This window comes from Dermacentor andersoni, chromosome 4 (genome assembly GCF_023375885.2).
Source record: "Dermacentor andersoni chromosome 4, qqDerAnde1_hic_scaffold, whole genome shotgun sequence".
In the NCBI taxonomy this organism is placed as follows: domain Eukaryota; kingdom Metazoa; phylum Arthropoda; class Arachnida; order Ixodida; family Ixodidae; genus Dermacentor; species Dermacentor andersoni.
The window spans coordinates 82,070,265-82,089,165 of NC_092817.1; the positions used below are offsets into that span (position 1 = coordinate 82,070,265).

The 18,901-nt window shown below is 44.6% G+C and overlaps 1 protein-coding gene across 2 annotated transcripts; it reads right to left on the reverse strand.

Annotated features, from left to right (window-relative positions):
- Positions 1-3,617: 3,617 nt before the first annotated feature.
- Positions 3,618-18,851, reverse strand: RpL31 (ribosomal protein L31). Of its 2 annotated transcripts, none has more exons than XM_050183328.3 (4): positions 18,744-18,851; positions 18,238-18,473; positions 16,275-16,387; positions 3,618-3,688 (listed from the first exon to the last, which is right to left on the reverse strand). In XM_050183328.3, the coding sequence occupies exons 2-4, from the start codon at positions 18,471-18,473 to the stop codon at positions 3,651-3,653; spliced, it is 387 nt and encodes a 128-aa protein (XP_050039285.1). In that variant the 5' UTR covers positions 18,744-18,851; the 3' UTR covers positions 3,618-3,650. The 2 variants fall into 2 exon arrangements, with proteins under 2 accessions (XP_050039285.1, XP_050039286.1); XM_050183329.1 differs by lacking the exon at positions 18,744-18,851 and adding an exon at positions 18,659-18,735.
- Positions 18,852-18,901: the final 50 nt, after the last annotated feature.

Consider the following 18,901-nt stretch of genomic DNA (forward strand, 5'->3'; position numbering starts at 1 on the left):
AATAAACTTGGTAGGCACCAATTCTGAAAACAGTCGTTTTATTTCAGTGCTCCAAGCATCCCTACTGATGGAAACTGACATTCTTCTGCCAATGACAGCAAGCATTTTAAAGGCGCCAATGCTTTGCCACTATCAGCCATAGGTCGGCATACTCACGAATACCCCTGCAGCTCCCCCCCACCCCCCCCGAGTCATACTTGCTCCACACTCATTTCACAGGTGTGAGTGGATGCAAGTATGAACAAGAGTATGAGCAAGAGTGTGCCAGTATGAACGAGTCACTGACGGCAACTTTAAGTTGACCAGAGTGTATGAAAGCGAGTTACTGTCAAGTGCCAGTGGACCTATGCACATCAGCGAGTGGACACAAGTACGAACATGAGTGGGATCTCGCAAGAGTCTGTGACTGTATTTGCAAGTACAAGTTCGTGGGAGTAGGAACAAGAGTGAGTAGTCTGCTAAAATACTGGTGAGCGAGCACGAGTGAGTATTCACCTATTGTGACAACCTATGCTCTCACAAGTTTCAACGGAGCAGCGCACTGTTCCGAGCTTTAAAAGCAATGCTATCTTGACTTTGCTCGTGACACTTGATCATATTAATGTTATTTTGCAGATATAGTACAAACTAATGCGCACAATGTGCCAGCAAATTCAGCGATGGACTCTGTATCCAATTCCAAACGGCATTTTTCTGCCAAATGTTGTTCTCCATATTAAAGTGCACAATTACCAAGAGCTGGCAAACAGCACTCAAGCTGATGCACAGGGGAAGCTAAAAACAAGTGCCAGCACGAGCACAAACCACTTACTAATTCTATAGAGTAGCGGTAAAAGTGAAGAAGTGTTATAAGATGTTCTGGAGTTTTACGTGCCAGCACCCCAATCTTATGAGGCACGCCATAGCGGTGGACTCTGGATCAAATTTGACCATATGGGGTTATTTTTAACCCGTTATCAATTGATGTTGCCACAGAAAAATTTTTGTTGCCAAGTTTCGAGTGTTCTTTTCGATCAAACTCAAAACTCTGCAACAAAACTATCTGTGGCACACTCCCTATACAGGCACTGCTCGACAGATACCCCGTCTAAATTAGCCCGGGAAGGTATAAAGGTAGAGCCCGTACCAAGGAACATCCACCCAATATATAACAAAGGTCACAGAAGAGCGCGAGCTAGAACCATCCTTCAACGAAGCGACCCTTACGGGGCAGTACATTTTTTGTTGATGCCGCCAAATATGGCAGCGAAGACAGGTTTGCAATCTCGGTCGACGCGCACGGAGCGCTTATCAGCGCCGCGTCAATCTACACTAAACACGTTAATGAAGCGGAAGAAACTACGATAGCCTTGGCTCTTCAAGCCGCAAAAGGCCCAACGACCATTTTCTCCAACTCTCGCACGGCGGTCAGAGCTTTCTTGTCCGCTCTAGTTTCTAAACACGCAGCCGGCATCGTTAACATATCCTTTCCCATCACTACAGACAAAGAAAGTGGAGGTCATAGCATAGCGTAGTTCCCGGCCCACGTGAATGATATAACTAACCAAGTGGGTTGCAACTCTAAGGAGCGAGCCAACTACTTCGTGCGTGAATTCACAAACGACGCCCGAGCTAACGGTTCGGCTCTCCCACAGGATTGCCCCTTCAAAGGTCCTCTTGCCACCTATCATGAGATGTTGCATTACAGACATAGCAGGAGGAAATTCCCTCCCCCCTGCCCGAAACTGAACAGGGCTCGGGCCGTTACTTTCAGGCTCTTACAGATGAGATCCTACCTCACCCCCAGAGCCACAACTTCCCGCAGTCGTGCTCCAAATGCGGACACGCGTACTGCTCCTTCGACCACATGCTCTGGCTGTGCCCGCACAACGCGGGCTCCGACCTTCAATACAAGTCCAAGTGGGACGCCTTGTTGAAGAGCTCGGAATTCATGCACCAACTACAGGCCATCCACAGGGCCCGCGACGTCGCAGCGAGTCACCACCTCCCGGTCCAGTCGTGGGTGGAGCCACCAACTTGATTGAGGAGCCTTTGGCTCCCCTAATCAAGTTCCTCAGGATACTCCAACAAAGTTCTTGTCACTGTCACTGCAGAGTTTCGAGCATGCCCATAGAATATGTGGCAGACCCTCCCTGCCCATACATATTTACATTGATTATTGTATTGCCCTGGATAGAATCTGCTGCAGGCCACCAGGTTGTTTGCAGGAGGTGCCAGGCTACCACCTGTTTCTTGATTAGCTCTGGATGAGCAGGTGGGTACCAGGACCTTCCCAGCCAATAGTAATCAGCGATTTATTTGTAGCTGACAATGTGGTCTCCTCTCATTCGCAGCTGGGCTGACTCACTTGCTCAGTGAGTAAATCTGGGCTGTCCAGCTAGCAGAAGCAGCCGCTGAGACCCAGCGGATCTCGGCCATCTGATAGGCGAAGGGAGGCTGCGTTCGCCCTCGTGACTGCTGGCATCAATAAAAGTTGACTCTCTCTCTTGCAGAGTTTCGGTATTGAGTACGAAGTTTCTGGCTGAATATCTTTGGCCACTACTGAATCACATGCAGCAAGCACCATTTGTTAGTTTAGAGAAGGAACACAAGACGAGGTAGAAGAAATTTGGCATGCGACTCATTTTTTTCTAATGCATGGTCAGAGAAGACAGACCAATTCAACATCTAAAGTTTGTGGTTTCACATGTGATGTAAAGCATCTGAAATGTACACATATGGTTTACATATGATGAAAGCTGTCTATAAGAATTCCAAACAAAGCCATAGATGGCTTGGGGATGATGCCCACTTCCAGTTGCCGGCCTGAGGTTTTCATTCTATTGCAGAAAAAGTGTATGCAACACACGCACACATACATACACACAAACACACACACATATATATATATATATATATAATGGTTATTCTTGATGCATTTTGCACATTTAGACAGAAAACAAACTATTTTCTTGGGTATTTATTTGTGCCATCATTAAAGGGTTACATGTACCCAACACGGGAAATAAAGTGTGGAAAAGGTGATAATTGCTACTGTTGAATACTTTCATCCCTACATTGCTGCAACCAGCTTTTTGAAGTGAAGTCTTAAAGAAAATCATGAAGCTTCAGGAAACCAGAAGGTTCTAAGGTATTACTCGGAAAGTATAATTAGATATTCGACTTGTGCCTTGAAGTGAAAAAAATCTAAGATGGAAGGAAAAAAATGGAAAAACTTGGGGATTTGTGTTTCATAGAAAATCCATGTTATACCCCTATATATGGCAACACTGCCTTGTCTGTAGCACGAACACTGCTACTAGCCAGGGCATCTTAGTGCACAAAACAGCTGGCATCGTGCCTACACTGCTTTGTTTTATGCAAATGCTGTTTTTGTTGAGCGGTGACAAGTGGCAGTATTCCATAAGTATTGCAAGTTGGTGTATGCATCGGGTATGTAAGGTGTGTGAAAAAAAACATGTGACAAAACCTAGAACACCATTATATGCACACAACATTCTGTGCCATTCACAAGGGATACTGGCATTAGTGTACAAAATTTGGATGGATATTGCTGGTCCTTTTAAGGTTTGTACAGCACATAAAACCCCACCACTTTGCACGAATCACAGAAACAATTCTGTACACCTTTTTATTTTACCCAATGCACATCAGTTGTCGCTGGACTCCACATTGACTGTCTGGAGCTCTGGAAAAAAAATGAGAGGAAAGGATGGGATAAGTGCAATGTGATAGTAAAGACAGACTTCACACAGGATGCAAAGAGCAATACTAGCACAGCTTACAAAATAGAATTCCAAGGAGGTGAATCTGCTACAACCAACAGGTAGCAGCATACAACCAAAATCCTTTTTACCGGCCAACTACAGTATAATCTCATTCATGTTTTGAAAAAAAAAAAATAATAATAATAATAAATAAATGTGAGAAATATGTACTAACTGAAAGAAACGTATGGTCTCAAGTGACAAAAATTTTGCAGACTAAACTGTAGCTGATGTCTATGTAATGCAAAGTGGTGCCCGGATCGTTGCAGCACGAGACACCGATGCGCACTGAGCTGGCGAGACCAAGGTGATTGGAAACGCGCTTTGATATTTTTGTAGCTTCAGCAAGCTTATGTTTGTGCTCCTTGAATTTGGCCTTGGTCAGCAGCTTCTTCAAGTGGGGCATTTTGGTGGGAAGTGCTAAAGTGCCCACGCGGCGCAAATCGTTGTGGTACGAGATGTTGATGCGCATTTAACTGATCGAGCCCCACTGACTTGAGATGTGTTCTTTTCCTATTGTGTAGTGTCTCGAGATAGCAACAAGAAATACAAATTAAATTGAGCTGGCAGGCAACATAGAAATTTGGTGCCACCAGAACAAAACAGGAAATGGCGGCGCGTTTGGGTTATCACCTATTAAAAGTGTGCAGCTCGCTTCCAACAGCATTACCACATACGCCGACACCGATAGGTGAAGATGCTTAATGCTATAGAGTTGGTGGCGATAGCTGTGAATGTGGTGCATCATGCCCCACGAGGAGATTCGCTGGTATAGTAGCAGAATAAGAAACAGAGTGCGCGACGGCATTTTCACATTACGCCAGCAGGCAAGTACTGCGGGGAAGCTGCTGGAGCGAGTGGCTATGTACTTGATCATGCGCTTGTCTTGTTTACATTGGATCTAGTGGCCCGAAATCATATCATACAATCTCCGCTTGGCAATGTAATTGCCTGGGGCTGTAGGCAAGTAAATTGACAGAATATAGCATTACAACACAACACAGAGGCTACAAGAGACGCCACAGTGGATGAAATTTCTTTTCAGTACCATGGGTTTATTAACATGCACCCAATGTACTATGCATGAGCATTTTTTATTCGAAATACAGTCGTCGCAACCAAGCTCGTAAAACACGACCACGAGACTAAGCTACCATGGCGGGTGCAGGTTCATTACAGCATGTCACATTAATGCATAAAAGTACACAATTTCTAGTGAGTTGGAAGCAACTCATTCTGCTGAGGAGCTTTAGCACAAAGCCAGAGTGAGCTACACTGTCGGTGCCTAATCTGTTGTGACTGATTTGTGGGAGGTGAACATATTATAGCAACACTAGGGCTATTAGAGATGCCGTAGTGGAAAGCTCTAGATTAGTTTGGACCAGCTGTGATTATTTAACATGCACTTAAGTCAGCACATAAACATTTTTCTCATTTTGTCATCATCAAAATTGGCCACTGTGGCCAAGCACCGAACCTGTGACCTCATCATACTCAGCAGACCATAGCTACTGCTTCTCTTCAATTTGTCATCCAAGACTGTCCGAAAAGGTGCATATTGACTGAAAGCAGCCCATCAGACAGCCATAGGCAATCAAGGACGACAAAGCAAACATACCCATTGAGCCACTGTGGTGGCTAGATGTAGTCGCTAAGTTGTATTGAGCCGATTAGGAGGGCACACTGACAAAGCCACTCTCCCAATATACCAGAAAAAGGCATGAGGAGATTACAGCAATCATGTGGGAAGGTGTTAAATCCCGGTGCCTACATTTCACAAAGACAGTCGGGTAGTTATCACCTGCCGTTTCTTTTGCACACGGTAATATTCTCGAACATCTCAAAGTGAGAGTCCAAGTGTCTCGGGTGCACATAAAAAGGAAGGAAAGAAGCAATATCAATATAATTTGACCTGAAGTCAAAAAAATTAAACTCAGCAAAAGCCACGAAGAGAACAAAAGGCAGACAACATGACCAGGTTCCTCATTTAGGAAAACCAAGGAGCTTTCTTAAGGTATGTACAGCGGGCGACAATGTATGCAATTGCACACGTCTCTTGTTTAGATCGGATCTATCGGCCAGAAATCATATCATACGATTTCCGTTTAGCAATGTACTGAATGTTGATACTGAAAGTGTTCTCCAGGAACCTATCAACTGGGAAGAAAAGAAGTGTGACTGTATAAGGTCATTTTTTTGTAATCTTGATCATGAATGCTGCCACAGTGAAATAGTATGTAACGGAATCGAATCAAGCCGTGCCACACGGGCACAAAAAATTACTCGCATACAATAATGACTGAAGTTCCTTAACAAAATTTTGCCAGCGGAGCTTCCACAAGTCCAAACAATGGCATGGGACACGAGAATGTCAATGAGAGCATCTACTGAAGTGAGTAATTTTAAGGCCCTAAATAAAGAATAAATATGCATTTACAAGTTTACTCCACCTTCATGAATAGTGAAATACAAGCATACTATGGTGCCGTTGGCTTGAGTTGGTTGTTGTCCTTTACAACAATGGAACCGACCATAGCAACTTTGGCCCTTGCAGGCCAAGTCAGAAGCCCAAAATCGAAATGGCACATGTCCCGTAAAAAGTGTTCGAACGTTGACCTGAGGAAGTTTGCCGGGTACATTCCAAACAGAAGCGCTGTAGTTAAAAGTTAATGCATAATTTATTTTTTACATGATAGAGGCAGACTCAAATACTTCAGTTATACTGCACTGCGGAAGCTATAGCGACGAGTACTCATTTCTAAGTTGAATGAGTTGGGGCAAACACATTACATTAAGTAATGACATTAAGTTTGCCCATGTGGCAGCATGCATAAGTCATTAAAATTTAAGGCATTTGCCAAGTTAATGTCACTTTCTGTACCCGTGTAGCACAGGCATAAGCCTGAAAACAACTGCAGAGTTAATCCACATGATCTTTACAAAGCAATTCAACGGTTGGCTCGCATGCTCACTGTTTCAGCACAATTAAATACATGACCGCTAATGATGAAATTATATAAACTAAAGTGAAACCTCATTAAACCGCGGTTCACCGGAGCTCAGAAAAAGTATGTACTAAACGGTAGTACTGATTAACCGAAATAGCGCAAGATCGCCCACCTACCTGTCAAAAACGGAACTCAGAGAGAGTGAGATTAAAGGGCAAAAAACGTACAGTATTTACTCAATTCGCACGACAAGAGTCTCAATTTTGTTTGATGCCGCGGCGGCCTAGCAGCGACGACAGCCACCTCAAATTCACTTAAGCCACGAGCCAGCTTTTCTGCCAGCCCCCTCTTCTCGGCAAACATCCGCATAACGCTGACATAATGTGCAGCTTCTGCCACTGTCAGGCCTGAATCGCCCGTACTGTCGCTTTCCGTGTCGTGCTCATCGCTGTTGTTAGGAGACACTTCGGCAACAACAGAGGCAACTATGACTTGGTCGGACATGTCCGGAGAAGTCTGAACTTCACTATCTCTGAAGTCAGTGAAGGAAATGCCTTCTGTAACACCGTACCGCTCCAGCACTTCAGTGAGCAGGGTTTCACAAGCTTGGTCGCCAGCGTCGCTAGCATCCTCTGCGTCACTTGCACACACCGTGAAGCCAGCGCGCTTGACATAGTTCTGCACTGTCGCCAATTCAACATGCCGCCATGAGTATACCAGCAGGTGAATTGCGCCCAACAAGTCAGTTGAAAAAAAACTTCCCACAAGGCTAGAAGAATTCTGCGCAGCAGATGCTTTTTGCAGAGCTGTTTCACAGCCCGAATGACACCTTGGTCCAAGGACTGGGCAATCACTATGGTGTTAGGAGGCAGAAACGCCAACTTCACAGCCGTAAGGTTATCAAGTGCAATGTGTGCCGACGCATTATTCAAGACAACTTTTCAGTTCCTCACCACAAAACAGCAGTCAATGAGGCGCATGTACTCCCCAAGAAGTTTTGATGTCATCCACGCTTTTGTATTGCTGCGGTAGACGAGTCCGGACAGCAGTCGGGTGCCTTTGAAACAACTCGGCTTAGCCAACTTCCCTATCATGAGAATTGGAAGTTTTTCAGTTCCTGACACGTTCACTCCGAATGCAACTGAAATCCTGTCCTTGGCATGCTTGCCGCTGGTGCATGTCTCACCTTTAAAAGCAAGCATCCTGTTTGGCAAGAACTTGAAGAACAGGGCAGACTCATCTATGTTGAAGATATTGTCGGGCGTGTAGTTAGTGCGTCAAGATGTGCCTCAGCTGACCATTTTGCCATCGTTCTGCGCCATCCACGTCGCCAGTGGCACCTTCTCTTGAAACGGTTCTCGTGTTTACACCGTGCCTCGCCTTAAACCTCGCCAGCTAGCCATTGCTCTATACGAATATACGAAGTCATCGTGGTTCACCTGCGAGGCGAAAACCAGGGCCTTTTCCACTAGTAGGGGTCCGCTAACAGGAAAGTTTTTCGACCACACGGCCTCCTCCACATCAGGAAAAGTAGAACATCGTAGGAGACATCTTTTCGCGGTAGCAGCAGTGCTGCCGAGCAACTTTTCGTTCACATTCCAGATGCCACACACCATGGCTAAAGGTACATCCCTTTCGCGTGCCATCGCCGACTTCTTCGTGCCACGTTCGATAGCATGAAAGATGTCCATTTTTTCTAGTATGCTAAGCACACAGTGTTTTTGTCTGAGCTTCGGCATGAAGCGATTCTTGGCTTGCACAATGCCACAATGCTCTCTCATAGAAAATAAAGATCGCTCTGTGGCATGGCGCCGAAATTATGTCAATGTGGCTTCACCCTTCCAAGCACCCTCTACGTGTGTGCTTGGAGGACATTCGTATCTCTGAGGCTTGTTGTTCTGCCGAGCCAACCATTGGGGACGACGTACTGCTGTGACCGCGTGACGAAAAGTGAAAACACTACTTTTTAACCGATGCATAGGCAATAAGCTGGTACAGTTTATGCAGACACAAAATGCATTACGTTCAATGGGCGCTGATTAAGGGATCTTACTTTACTGCTTGTAAAACGAAACTACTGTTTAAGTGGGCACGGTTCAACAAGGTTTCACTGTAATTGCCATAAAAATACTAAAGGCAAAACAGCAAAAGTTAAGAATTAATTTTATGACTGGTAAATTTTCCAGAACATAACTCCAGCACTGATGGCAACACTGCAGGGTGCTGCAGACTTCACAATACTTTCAGGCGGGTCCCTTTTGTGCAGGAAATGTCCTTGCGAAGTAATACTGCCTAGTAGACCTCTACCGTATTTACCCAGATCTAATGCACACCTTTTTTTGAGAAAAATAGGTCCAAGAATGGCATGCGTGTTAATTCTAGAATTGAGTACAATCTGAAACCTGCCCCATAACTTTTTCAATGTCAAATGTGATGGACGGCACTGAAGACATGCTGTGGTCCCAAAGTGAAGGGGAGCTTTTCGATAATAATAGTGGATGAAGTAAAGGCCTAGTAAAGAGGTTGCAGAAAGCATAAGAGTCTTCAGACTCAATTATTTTTTTCAGTCACAAATGTCATGCGAGCGTCAGAATCGGGGTAAGAAGATCTCTCCACCCCCCTCTTCTTTTTGGTTGCGGAAATTTGGTGCGCATTAGAATCAGGGGTGCGTACGACTTTGGTAAATATAGCAATTTATTTTAGAATGCAGTGAATTCCTTTCTATGAAGCAGCAATTAACTAGCACCTATCTATTGTCAAGTTCAAAATATATAAAAAAAATATTTAAAAAGAAGCTGCATTTGTTGCTGCTAGCAAAACTATCACTCTGTGACAGGCTGCTTTACAATGAAACCAATAGTAAATAGATTTCTATATAACATACTCTAACATCATGGGCACCAAAGTCAATAAACCCATTTTTACTACTATCCACAATACTACTGGCAATTCCGATTTGCAGAAAAACATGGACAAGAACGATTATGATTTAGAGAGCAACTACATAGTGTAGCACATGCACGGCCAGCAGACAATTTCTGCTAATGGCAACCGGACTAGTGCATTTGTGCCACTGGTTTCTTAGTCTATGTGATTGGCTGTGAGGTCATGAGATTACAAGTCAAGATCATTGCCGAGGGTTGCGCTGGGGCTGCATTTTTTCATTATCATTTTTAAAAAATGTAAGCACTGGTGTCACAATCTATGAGGCTATCAACCATTTTTTGCATTGGAACATTTCTGGATTCAATCAAAGTATTTGGGGCCAACAGCAACTTGTCAAGCAAAAAATTGAGAAACAAAGGTCCATGTCAGTACTTCTATCCAATTTCATTTTGTATTCCCACAACAAACGATATTGCTATGTGCAATAGCAACAATATTGCCCATGTTCTCAAAAATATTGCGGTCCCCACATTTCTGCCCTTCTTACTCAACTAAGGAAAATTGCATTTATTTATCTCCAGAGTACCCTTAAAGGGTGTGCAAACATTTGAAATTTCTAATATGTACTATAGAGCAGTCCCTGCTATTACTCATATCCACTTGAGAATTCACTATTTGAAGTTGTTGAATGTTCATCTCAAATACTACATAAGGGATAAAAAACCTACTGGATGCTCGAGGAAGACAGAATAATGGAAGCAAGGACTGTTCCACATGATTCTGCTGCAAGTGCGCAAGGGAACCAGTTCCTGAGCAAACACGTGGGGGGGCAGATAGCTGGTGCTAAATAATTTCCAGTTGTTCTATAAGAATGCCTCTCTTATAGGCAGCCTATATACAAATTTATTCTATTATTTGCCCAGCCTCACCGTGTTTGCATTGCTTTAAAACAATAAGTGGTGCTGTAGCAAAACAATTGGCTCCTTTCTGTGAACAACACTACATGCACCAGGTATAACATGCTGTTCCCTTGTTTCATTACTGTCACTGCCATGGTGCTCCAGATAATTAAAAGCACTTGTTTATCCTTTGAAAACTCTTCAGTTGTTCGAACATATAATTGTGAATGATACCACAGGCTTGTGCCATTGTATATACCATGTCTACTCGCATAATGATCGCACTGTTTTGTAAAAAAAATTGCCGCAAATTCAGGGGTGTGATCATTATGTGGGTTAAATTTTCCGTGAAAATAAATTTCTTTTTTCGTTCCGCAATTGCTGCGGGACACCAAAACAAAAATGGCGACAGGCGGAGTAAGCCAAACACGCCGAACGAGATTTCTTTTTGTGAGTAGATTACGCGCATTGAAACAGTTTCTTTTGTATCAGTAATGAATAATATCGTTAATATTGGCAAGTCTGTGGCAATAACATAGCTATGCCCACTTTGAGGGGACAGAAACAGATGGGCGTACTTAGCTGCGGAAACTGCGGCATTTGTCTTCACTACTATCCTAATAAGGCACGTTTCCGCTAAGGGTGGGCGAATATCTTAGCTGTGTTACAAGCGTCGGCGTATGAATAGGGTACACTTTTAAGGTATCAGTGTAAACGTGGCTACTATCGGTGTCGCTCGTGATTTGTTGCGATTGTCGCGCGAGTGCAGATGAGAAGAATCGAAAGCGCCTTTTTCGTTGTTGTTGACCACAACCATTATAACCCCTACAAATAATAAAGCCAAGGCAATTTTGGTTGTAGATTTTTTTTGTCATGGACACGTGGGAAGTCATGAAAGGAATGAAATGGGGCATCTGCTCAAGAATGTTTGGTGTATGCAGACCGCTTGGTATGTATTGAAGAGTTGTTCGCGTAGCATTCGACAGATGGTAAGCGCGATCATCATTAGCTAGACTTGGCACACAACATATCGCTGCGGCATGTTTGGGGTGCGATCATTACACAAGTGCGATCATTATGCGAGTAAATATGGTAACCTGGTTTCTTTTTACTATGGGAATGACTCTGCACAAACTAAATATTTCATTTTGCTTTATAAATTTAAAATCTTCAATATTCATTTCACTATTTGCTAGTTTTTCTTCAATACTGTTTGTAACCAATTCGATTCAGATATTTTTATATTTGAACACCTGGACTTTAATTTTTCCTGTGATTTCCATTCATATGTTTAGTAGTAGTCTAGTATTATTCAAGTGGGGGGCATTTGTTCAACAGAAAATGGCAAATAATTTCTGAATATCTCCTGCACCTAAATTGCAGCAACGATGAACTAATCATTAGCTGTGCTGAAACACAAGCGTATTGCATTTGACGGGCCAGACAGGGTTCGAGGTGAAATAAAATGATTTCAGGGGCACATGTCAACAGAAGTGTATTGTATCAGAAATTATAGGGAGGTATTTGCTGCGAGTGTCCAATTAAATATGGTGATTGACAAAACAGGCCACGCAAGAGTTTCTTTCGCACATGAAGCAGTGTCTTGCATTTTCTTCGTGTGTGAAGACACGCATGATCAGCCTTACCCATCACTCACGTGAACACAGAAATTAAAACTACACATACAAACAAGGAAGAAAGGGGATAAGCACAGGCCTGTCTTGTCCCATTCATTTTCACAATTTTTTTTTCTTCTAATGTTCTAATACAGTCAAACCCGGCTATATCGAACTCGCAAAAAACGCATATCAGTTCGATATATAGCATAATTCGATATAAGCCTGCTAAATAATTGGATGTCATAAAAGCACATCCCATTTATAAGATCACTTTATTGACGAAACTAGCTTAGTTTCGCATAAATTAGTCCTGCATTTTCTTCTGCTTGGACAATTTCGCTGCCTGCGATGCACGCACTTCCCCACGTTGTCTAAAGAGTCCGAGCAGCTGAGGCCGCAACCTTCCGCATTCGCACAGAAGCACCGGACTAATGCGAGTGCACCAATCACTTCGGAGGATGTGGGCAAAGGACCGTAGTTGCTTTCCTCAACATGCCTACTTTCATTTGTGCTCAGTACGATGTCGGCGATGTAGTCTTCGTTTCGGGATCTACCGTCGTCGCGACACCATCATCTGCGCTCACAAACTCGTCCACCGTTGATTCGAATGTCCTGGAAATTTTGACAACTCGCTCCAAACTTCGGCAACACCGGCAACGGCTTCGTCGCATTCATCAGAATTTACAGTCATCACCGAGCACGCGGAAACCGGCACGTATGAAGAACGCCTCGTACACGGCCGTGCGTCCGTGTCGGGCGCCATGGGCACCGGGTTGCGAGCTGGTCACTTTAGCCCTAATCGTGCTGAGTGCTCCTCGGAATCTTGCACGCTGCGGGGATATCGCATTCGACGCGATTTATGATTTCGATCTTCACGACGAAAGGCGAATTCTGCCGCTTCATCACGGCAACACTGCGGGAGAAGGCCCACAAGGCGCAAACACGATAAACCAGAGAAGCAGCCAGATAACTCGCACTTTCGCCATCTTGCAGGAAGAGCGCACAAGAGCCTCTGATTGACTGTCTGAGCAAGCGCTGTAGGCGGGCCAGGATCATTTTATGCTGGGGAGTGTCGATAGATAGTGATCTAAAGAAAGGAAGGACGCTTGATTCTGCAACCCGTGAGGGAGCACGGCGAAGCGTCGTCAGGGGAGAGGGAGGGGGAAGTGAAAGATGATAGAGAAAGAGGGAGAATAATAGACTTCACTATGCGCGACAGGGGGAGTGTCGACGGCTCGCCCGAACAGCCCGAGGCAGCGCGGTCACGGTAGGGAGAGCGGTTGGATGGAGCCGCGCCGCCGGGTTTCGCCGCTACCGCGAGGGAAAGCGAACTTCTGGGGGCACTTTTCCGCCGCTTGACGTTCGATATATCGGGAGTCACTGCAATATTTGTTCGATGTAGGCGTAATTTTTGCTATATATACTCATTGTAACTATACCGTGACCAGAAATTGTTCGATATATAGAATAATTCGATGTAAACGGGTTCGATATAGTCGGGTTCGACTGTAACAGGGCACCCTATCAGCCTTCCAGTGAACTCTCCTTAAATAACCTAACTCTGGGTCAGCCTTGGCAGTCTTCCAATGCTTAGGATCTTTTTAATAAATGAAAATCAGAATTAAATTTTATTCTGAAATAAAATGTAATTCACTGTTTTATAACAATTATGTTACAACCAACAGTGCTCCAATACTATACGATGCAACAGGAAGTTGCTTAAATAATAGGAAAGCAGCACTATTGGCAATCTCAATGTTTTGTTTTTCTAGGGAACCAAATCGGTGATTTGGTAAGCCATTCATAATTTCAACCGTGTCACCTATTACCTATCAATCTACCTTTGTTCTCTTATCGTTTACAAGCTCATTTAAACAATATCATCATCATTAGCCTATTTTATGTCTACCGCAGGAAGAAGGCCTCTCCCTGCAATCTCCAATTACCCCTGTCCTGTGCCAACCAATTCCAACTAGCACCTGCAAATTTCTTTACAGTCGCCGACCGATTTTCCGGACTCCAAAAATTCGGACATGCCCGATTATTCGGTCAGCTTCGCGGCACCGCCATTCTCCCCATAGACCATAATGTATAACAACTGCCGAAAGTTCGGACGCCCTGCAACCCCTCGTCTGATTTTTCGGACACTTCTTGAGCCAACTCGTTCGAGGGCATCATGCACCAACTCTGACCGCGGCGCATAGTTCGACTTGCTGAACGCCATTTTTGTTTTGAACGGAGCCTCCTTGCTGCCCCACGAAGTGGCGCTACTGGAAATCCCCACTCATCATCATCGTTTCTGCCTGGTTGGATAGAGTGGTCGTACAGTAGTTCCGGTTTCAGCTTAGTAAGCCATGTCAAGACAATCCAGCAGCTGATTTCTTTCTTTCGCGCACGACGCTGCGAGTAGCACGTTTTTCGTTCGTGCGACTGGTGTCGGCACGGTGGTGTTTGCGTTGTGTGCTGTGTCGAGGTTTCGGTGATCCAACGTGGCGTACGGAAACATCGCGTCAAGTGTCTAATGGCGCCGACAGTGCCCGCGCAGACTGCGCTGGGGAATGCCGGCAAGCGGGTGCCGGGAGGCCTAAGATTTGTCGCCTTCCGATGTGCTCCCTACTGACGCGGAAAATATTCCGCCGAGACCTGCGCAGTGGTTGCATTGTGATTCCGGACACCGTCTCATTTGACAGTTTCACAAGTGCTGACACTGCTGTACTGACATGCGCAGAACTCGACGACGGCGAGATCGTTCGTCAGGTTTCTGCTGCTCCGCCGGACGATGACTCCGAGTCGGAAGATGACGCACCATGTGCTACGCTGCCGTCGCATGCGGAGCGTGCACAAGCAGTGACTGTGCTTTCAGCCGCCTATAGTGACCGTACGACCCTCTCAGAGATTCAGGCTTATCTGATTGCGCGTAAACGGGACAGCGTGCAACGGCGCACTCACGATTTCTTCAAGCCTACTGCCGAGCCCGAATAAGTGCGTGGAAATAAAGGATTTCATTTTTTTTCTTAATCTGCTTTTTCGGACACCTGTTTATTCGGACATTTCCGCAGTCCCCGTGAGGTCCGAATAAACGGTCGGCGACTGTATTTAATCACCGCCCCTAGTCTTGTGCCATTTTCGACTGCGCTTTCCTTCTCTTAGCACCCATTCTGTAACCCTAATGGTCCACCAGTTATCTAACCTACGCATTACATGACCTGCCCAGCTCAATTTCTTTCTCCTAATGTCAGTTGGAATATCGGCTATCCCTGTTTGCTCTCTGACCCACACCGCTCTCTTCCCGTCTTTTTAACGTTACGCCTAACATTCTTCGTTCCATTGCTCTTTGCGCAGTCCTTAACTTGTTTTCGGGCTCCTTTGTCAGTCTCCAAGTTTCTGCCCCATATGCCAGCACCGGTAGAAGGCACTGATTGTACACCTTTCTTTTTAATGATAATGGTAAGCCTCCAGTCAGGATGTGACAATGTCTGCCAAATGCGCTGCAACCCATTTTTATTCTTCTGCAAGTTTCCTTCTCATGATCAGGGTCCCCTGTGAGTAATTGACCTAGGTAAACGTACTCCTTCACAGACTCTAGAGGCTGACTGGCAATCCTGAACTCTTGTTCCCTTGCCTTGCTATTGATCATTATCTTTGTCTTCTGCATATTAGTCTTCAACCCCACTCTTATACTCTCTCTGTTAAGATCCTCAATCATTTGTTGTAACTTGGCCCCAGTGTTGCCGAGATATTCGCCGTTGATCCTTGTTACTTCCGGAACGCCAAAAGCAAAGGCCTGTGGCAATGCCAGTTGAATTTTCCACACCAGCTCTCCGCAACGTGCCTTCTGAGGACAAGTTAACTCTTTATTAATACAACAATTTACTGCCATAAAAAACACAACATGTAAACAGCATGGCAAACTCCCTACCACTTTACTTGCACGAAAGTGGCCCAACTATGTGAAATTAGAATAATCAGTGATGTCACGATGTCATCAGCATTGAAAGCCGTGCCCAATAATCAAGAAAGGAAAGTTTGCTCTCAATTTTCTTTGCTAATGGTCATGCACTTCCTTCAGCTATAAGAGAGTTCCGAATTAATGCTACATTCTGAGCTGATCTAGGGTCCCCCAATTGCTGAGCAATGCAGGAAGTGTTCACTCACTCTTGAAGGTCTCCACAGGCACGTATGTGACCAGCGTGTACAGCTGGTTGGGGGAGTCCTCGTCCTCGTTCCGCCTGCGAGCCAGCCTCACACGGACTCGGAACGGAACGCTCCTGCATGGTGAAGTGGGAACACGCCCATTTCAACGCTGACCTCTCCGCAGCACCGCTTTGTCCTCATGCCAACACAACACACAAGCTTTGAGAGGGGCAGCAGTGTGCGAGAGACGGGGTACTGACAGAGCAAGAAAGCAAAAGAGAATCCATTATGCTTGCTTCCCCACAAATATTTTATTTCATTATTCACCTAGGCTCCGGAAAAATGAACACTGCCTCATATTGCCTTCACTGCAAATTTTTAATAACGACATGCCTCCATTTATAAGTATTGTGCTGAGATTGTGAGCATTGAAAGCCTAGTAGGAAAACAGTTATTTGCTTTATCATTATTTTTGTCATAATATAGATAAGAAAAGAAACAAAATATTTTAAATTGAAAAAAGATATTGCTTGTCAACTTTGCTGGGGCTGTGGGCAAGGAAATTGATTGACAGCATATAACATTCCAAAGTAACACAGAGGCTACAAGAGATGCCACAGTGGATGAAATTTCTTTTTAGTACCATGGGTTTATTAACATGCACCCGAGGTATCATGCATGAGCATTTTTGCATCGAAACACAGTTGCCCAACCAAGCTCGAAAAGCACGACCTCAAGCTCAGCAGTGCAACGCCATAGCCACTAAGCTACCATGGCAGGTGCAGGTTCATTACAGCATGTTACATTAATGCCTAAAGGAATATGATTTCTAGTGAGTTGGGAGCAACTTATTCTGCTGAGGAGTTTTAGCACAAAGCCAGAGTGAGCTACACTGTCAATGCCTAATCTGTTGTCATTGATTTGTGGGAGGTAAATATTTCATAGCAACATTAGGGCTGAGAGATGCCATAATGGAATGCTCTAGATTAGTTTTGACCAGTTGTGGTTATTTAACCTTGCACGTGTCATCCAAGACTGTCCGAAAAGCTGCATACTCCTATGCTCATTGACTGAAAGTAGCACATCAGACAGCCATAGGCAGTCAGGGATGATAAAGCAAACATATCTATTGAGCCACTGTGGTGGCTAGATGTAGTCGCTAAGTTGTACTGAGCTGATTAAGAAGGCACGCTGACAAAGCCACTTTCCCAATGTACCAGAAAAGGTATGAGAAGATTACAGCAATTATGTGGGCAGGTGTTAAATCCCGGTGCCCACATTTCACAAAGGCAGTCGGGTAGTTATCACATGCCGTTTCTTTTGCACCAGCTCATAGTAGTCTCGAACACCTCATAGTGAGAGTCCAAGTGTCTCGGGTGCACACGAAAAAGGACAGATAATATGATCTGACCTGAAGTTTAAAAAAAAAAAAAAGAAGCTTTGCAAAAGCACAAGGGAAAGGCAGACAGTATGACAAGATTCATTTTCGAAAACCAAGGAGCTTTCGTAGGGCATGTCAGGCCCATTAGAAAAAATAACTTTCCTACACTTTGCTGTTTAGCTGCAACTAGATTTACACACAACACTCGTGCTGAGTACTTGATTGCCCAAAATTGTACGTGAAACCACCGAAATTGCTTATCCTTCTATAAAGTGAGATCGTGGCATTTTCAGCGCAGGGCAACAGAATCCCAAAGGCTGGAATTCCAATGCCTCTATTATGACAAACGCAGCCTTAAATTTCTAAGGGCTAAGAAAAGCACCTACAGATTATAGCAGTTCACAAACCAATATGCAGCCAAAACAGCACAGAATGTCATTTGTGGACGACTCTTTCAGACGTCAAAGCTAGCAGCAGTTTGTTCATAGGTTCGCTAGAATCAGTATCACGGCCAATTGCTACAGCCACACGGGTGGCAAGAAAATTTTAAGCGACACGACGTGTGCGGTCTTTCGTCGCCGTGCTAATACGCTGCCGACTCACCTGATTCCCTTGGACCAGATGAACTTGTTCAACCTGGTGTCAACTCGGACGTCTGAGGTTCCCATCTGCTTCTCTGCGAACTTTCTAATCTCCTTGATGGCACGGGGAGCGCGCTTCTTGAAACCAATACCGTGCAACCGCTTGTGAAGGTGGATGGTGTACTCTCTCGTGACAACTTCGTTGAGCGTGGACTTCCCGCGCTTCTCGCGCTTCCCTTCGCCCTTAATCTTCGCCATCTGTAAAAGAATGCACACGGTATTTCTGATGATTGGGGTGCCACAAAAGATGAATCAACAGCACACAACATCCAAAATTTGCTGCACGTCTCAACCAAGGTAGGTAGCGTGGATCCGAGCGTTCATTAATAAATGTGGCATGCTGAATATTGATGTAAACGCTGCATTAAACAAACTACAGGTACCTTAAAGATCAGCACACATTCAATAGAACATTTAATTAACAGAATTAAACTACGATTACAACAGATTGCAAACCAACACACTCACCGTTCCTGCGGCTCCAAGTGTCAGCCGAAAAAGAGTCGCACAACGTTTGTTGACTGCTGAGCTCCGTCCGACAAGCGCGGGCAAGCATGGCCAAAACGTTGAAATATTATTTGACTGTGCCTATTATGTTTAAAAAATAAATGAAAATAGTATTAAAT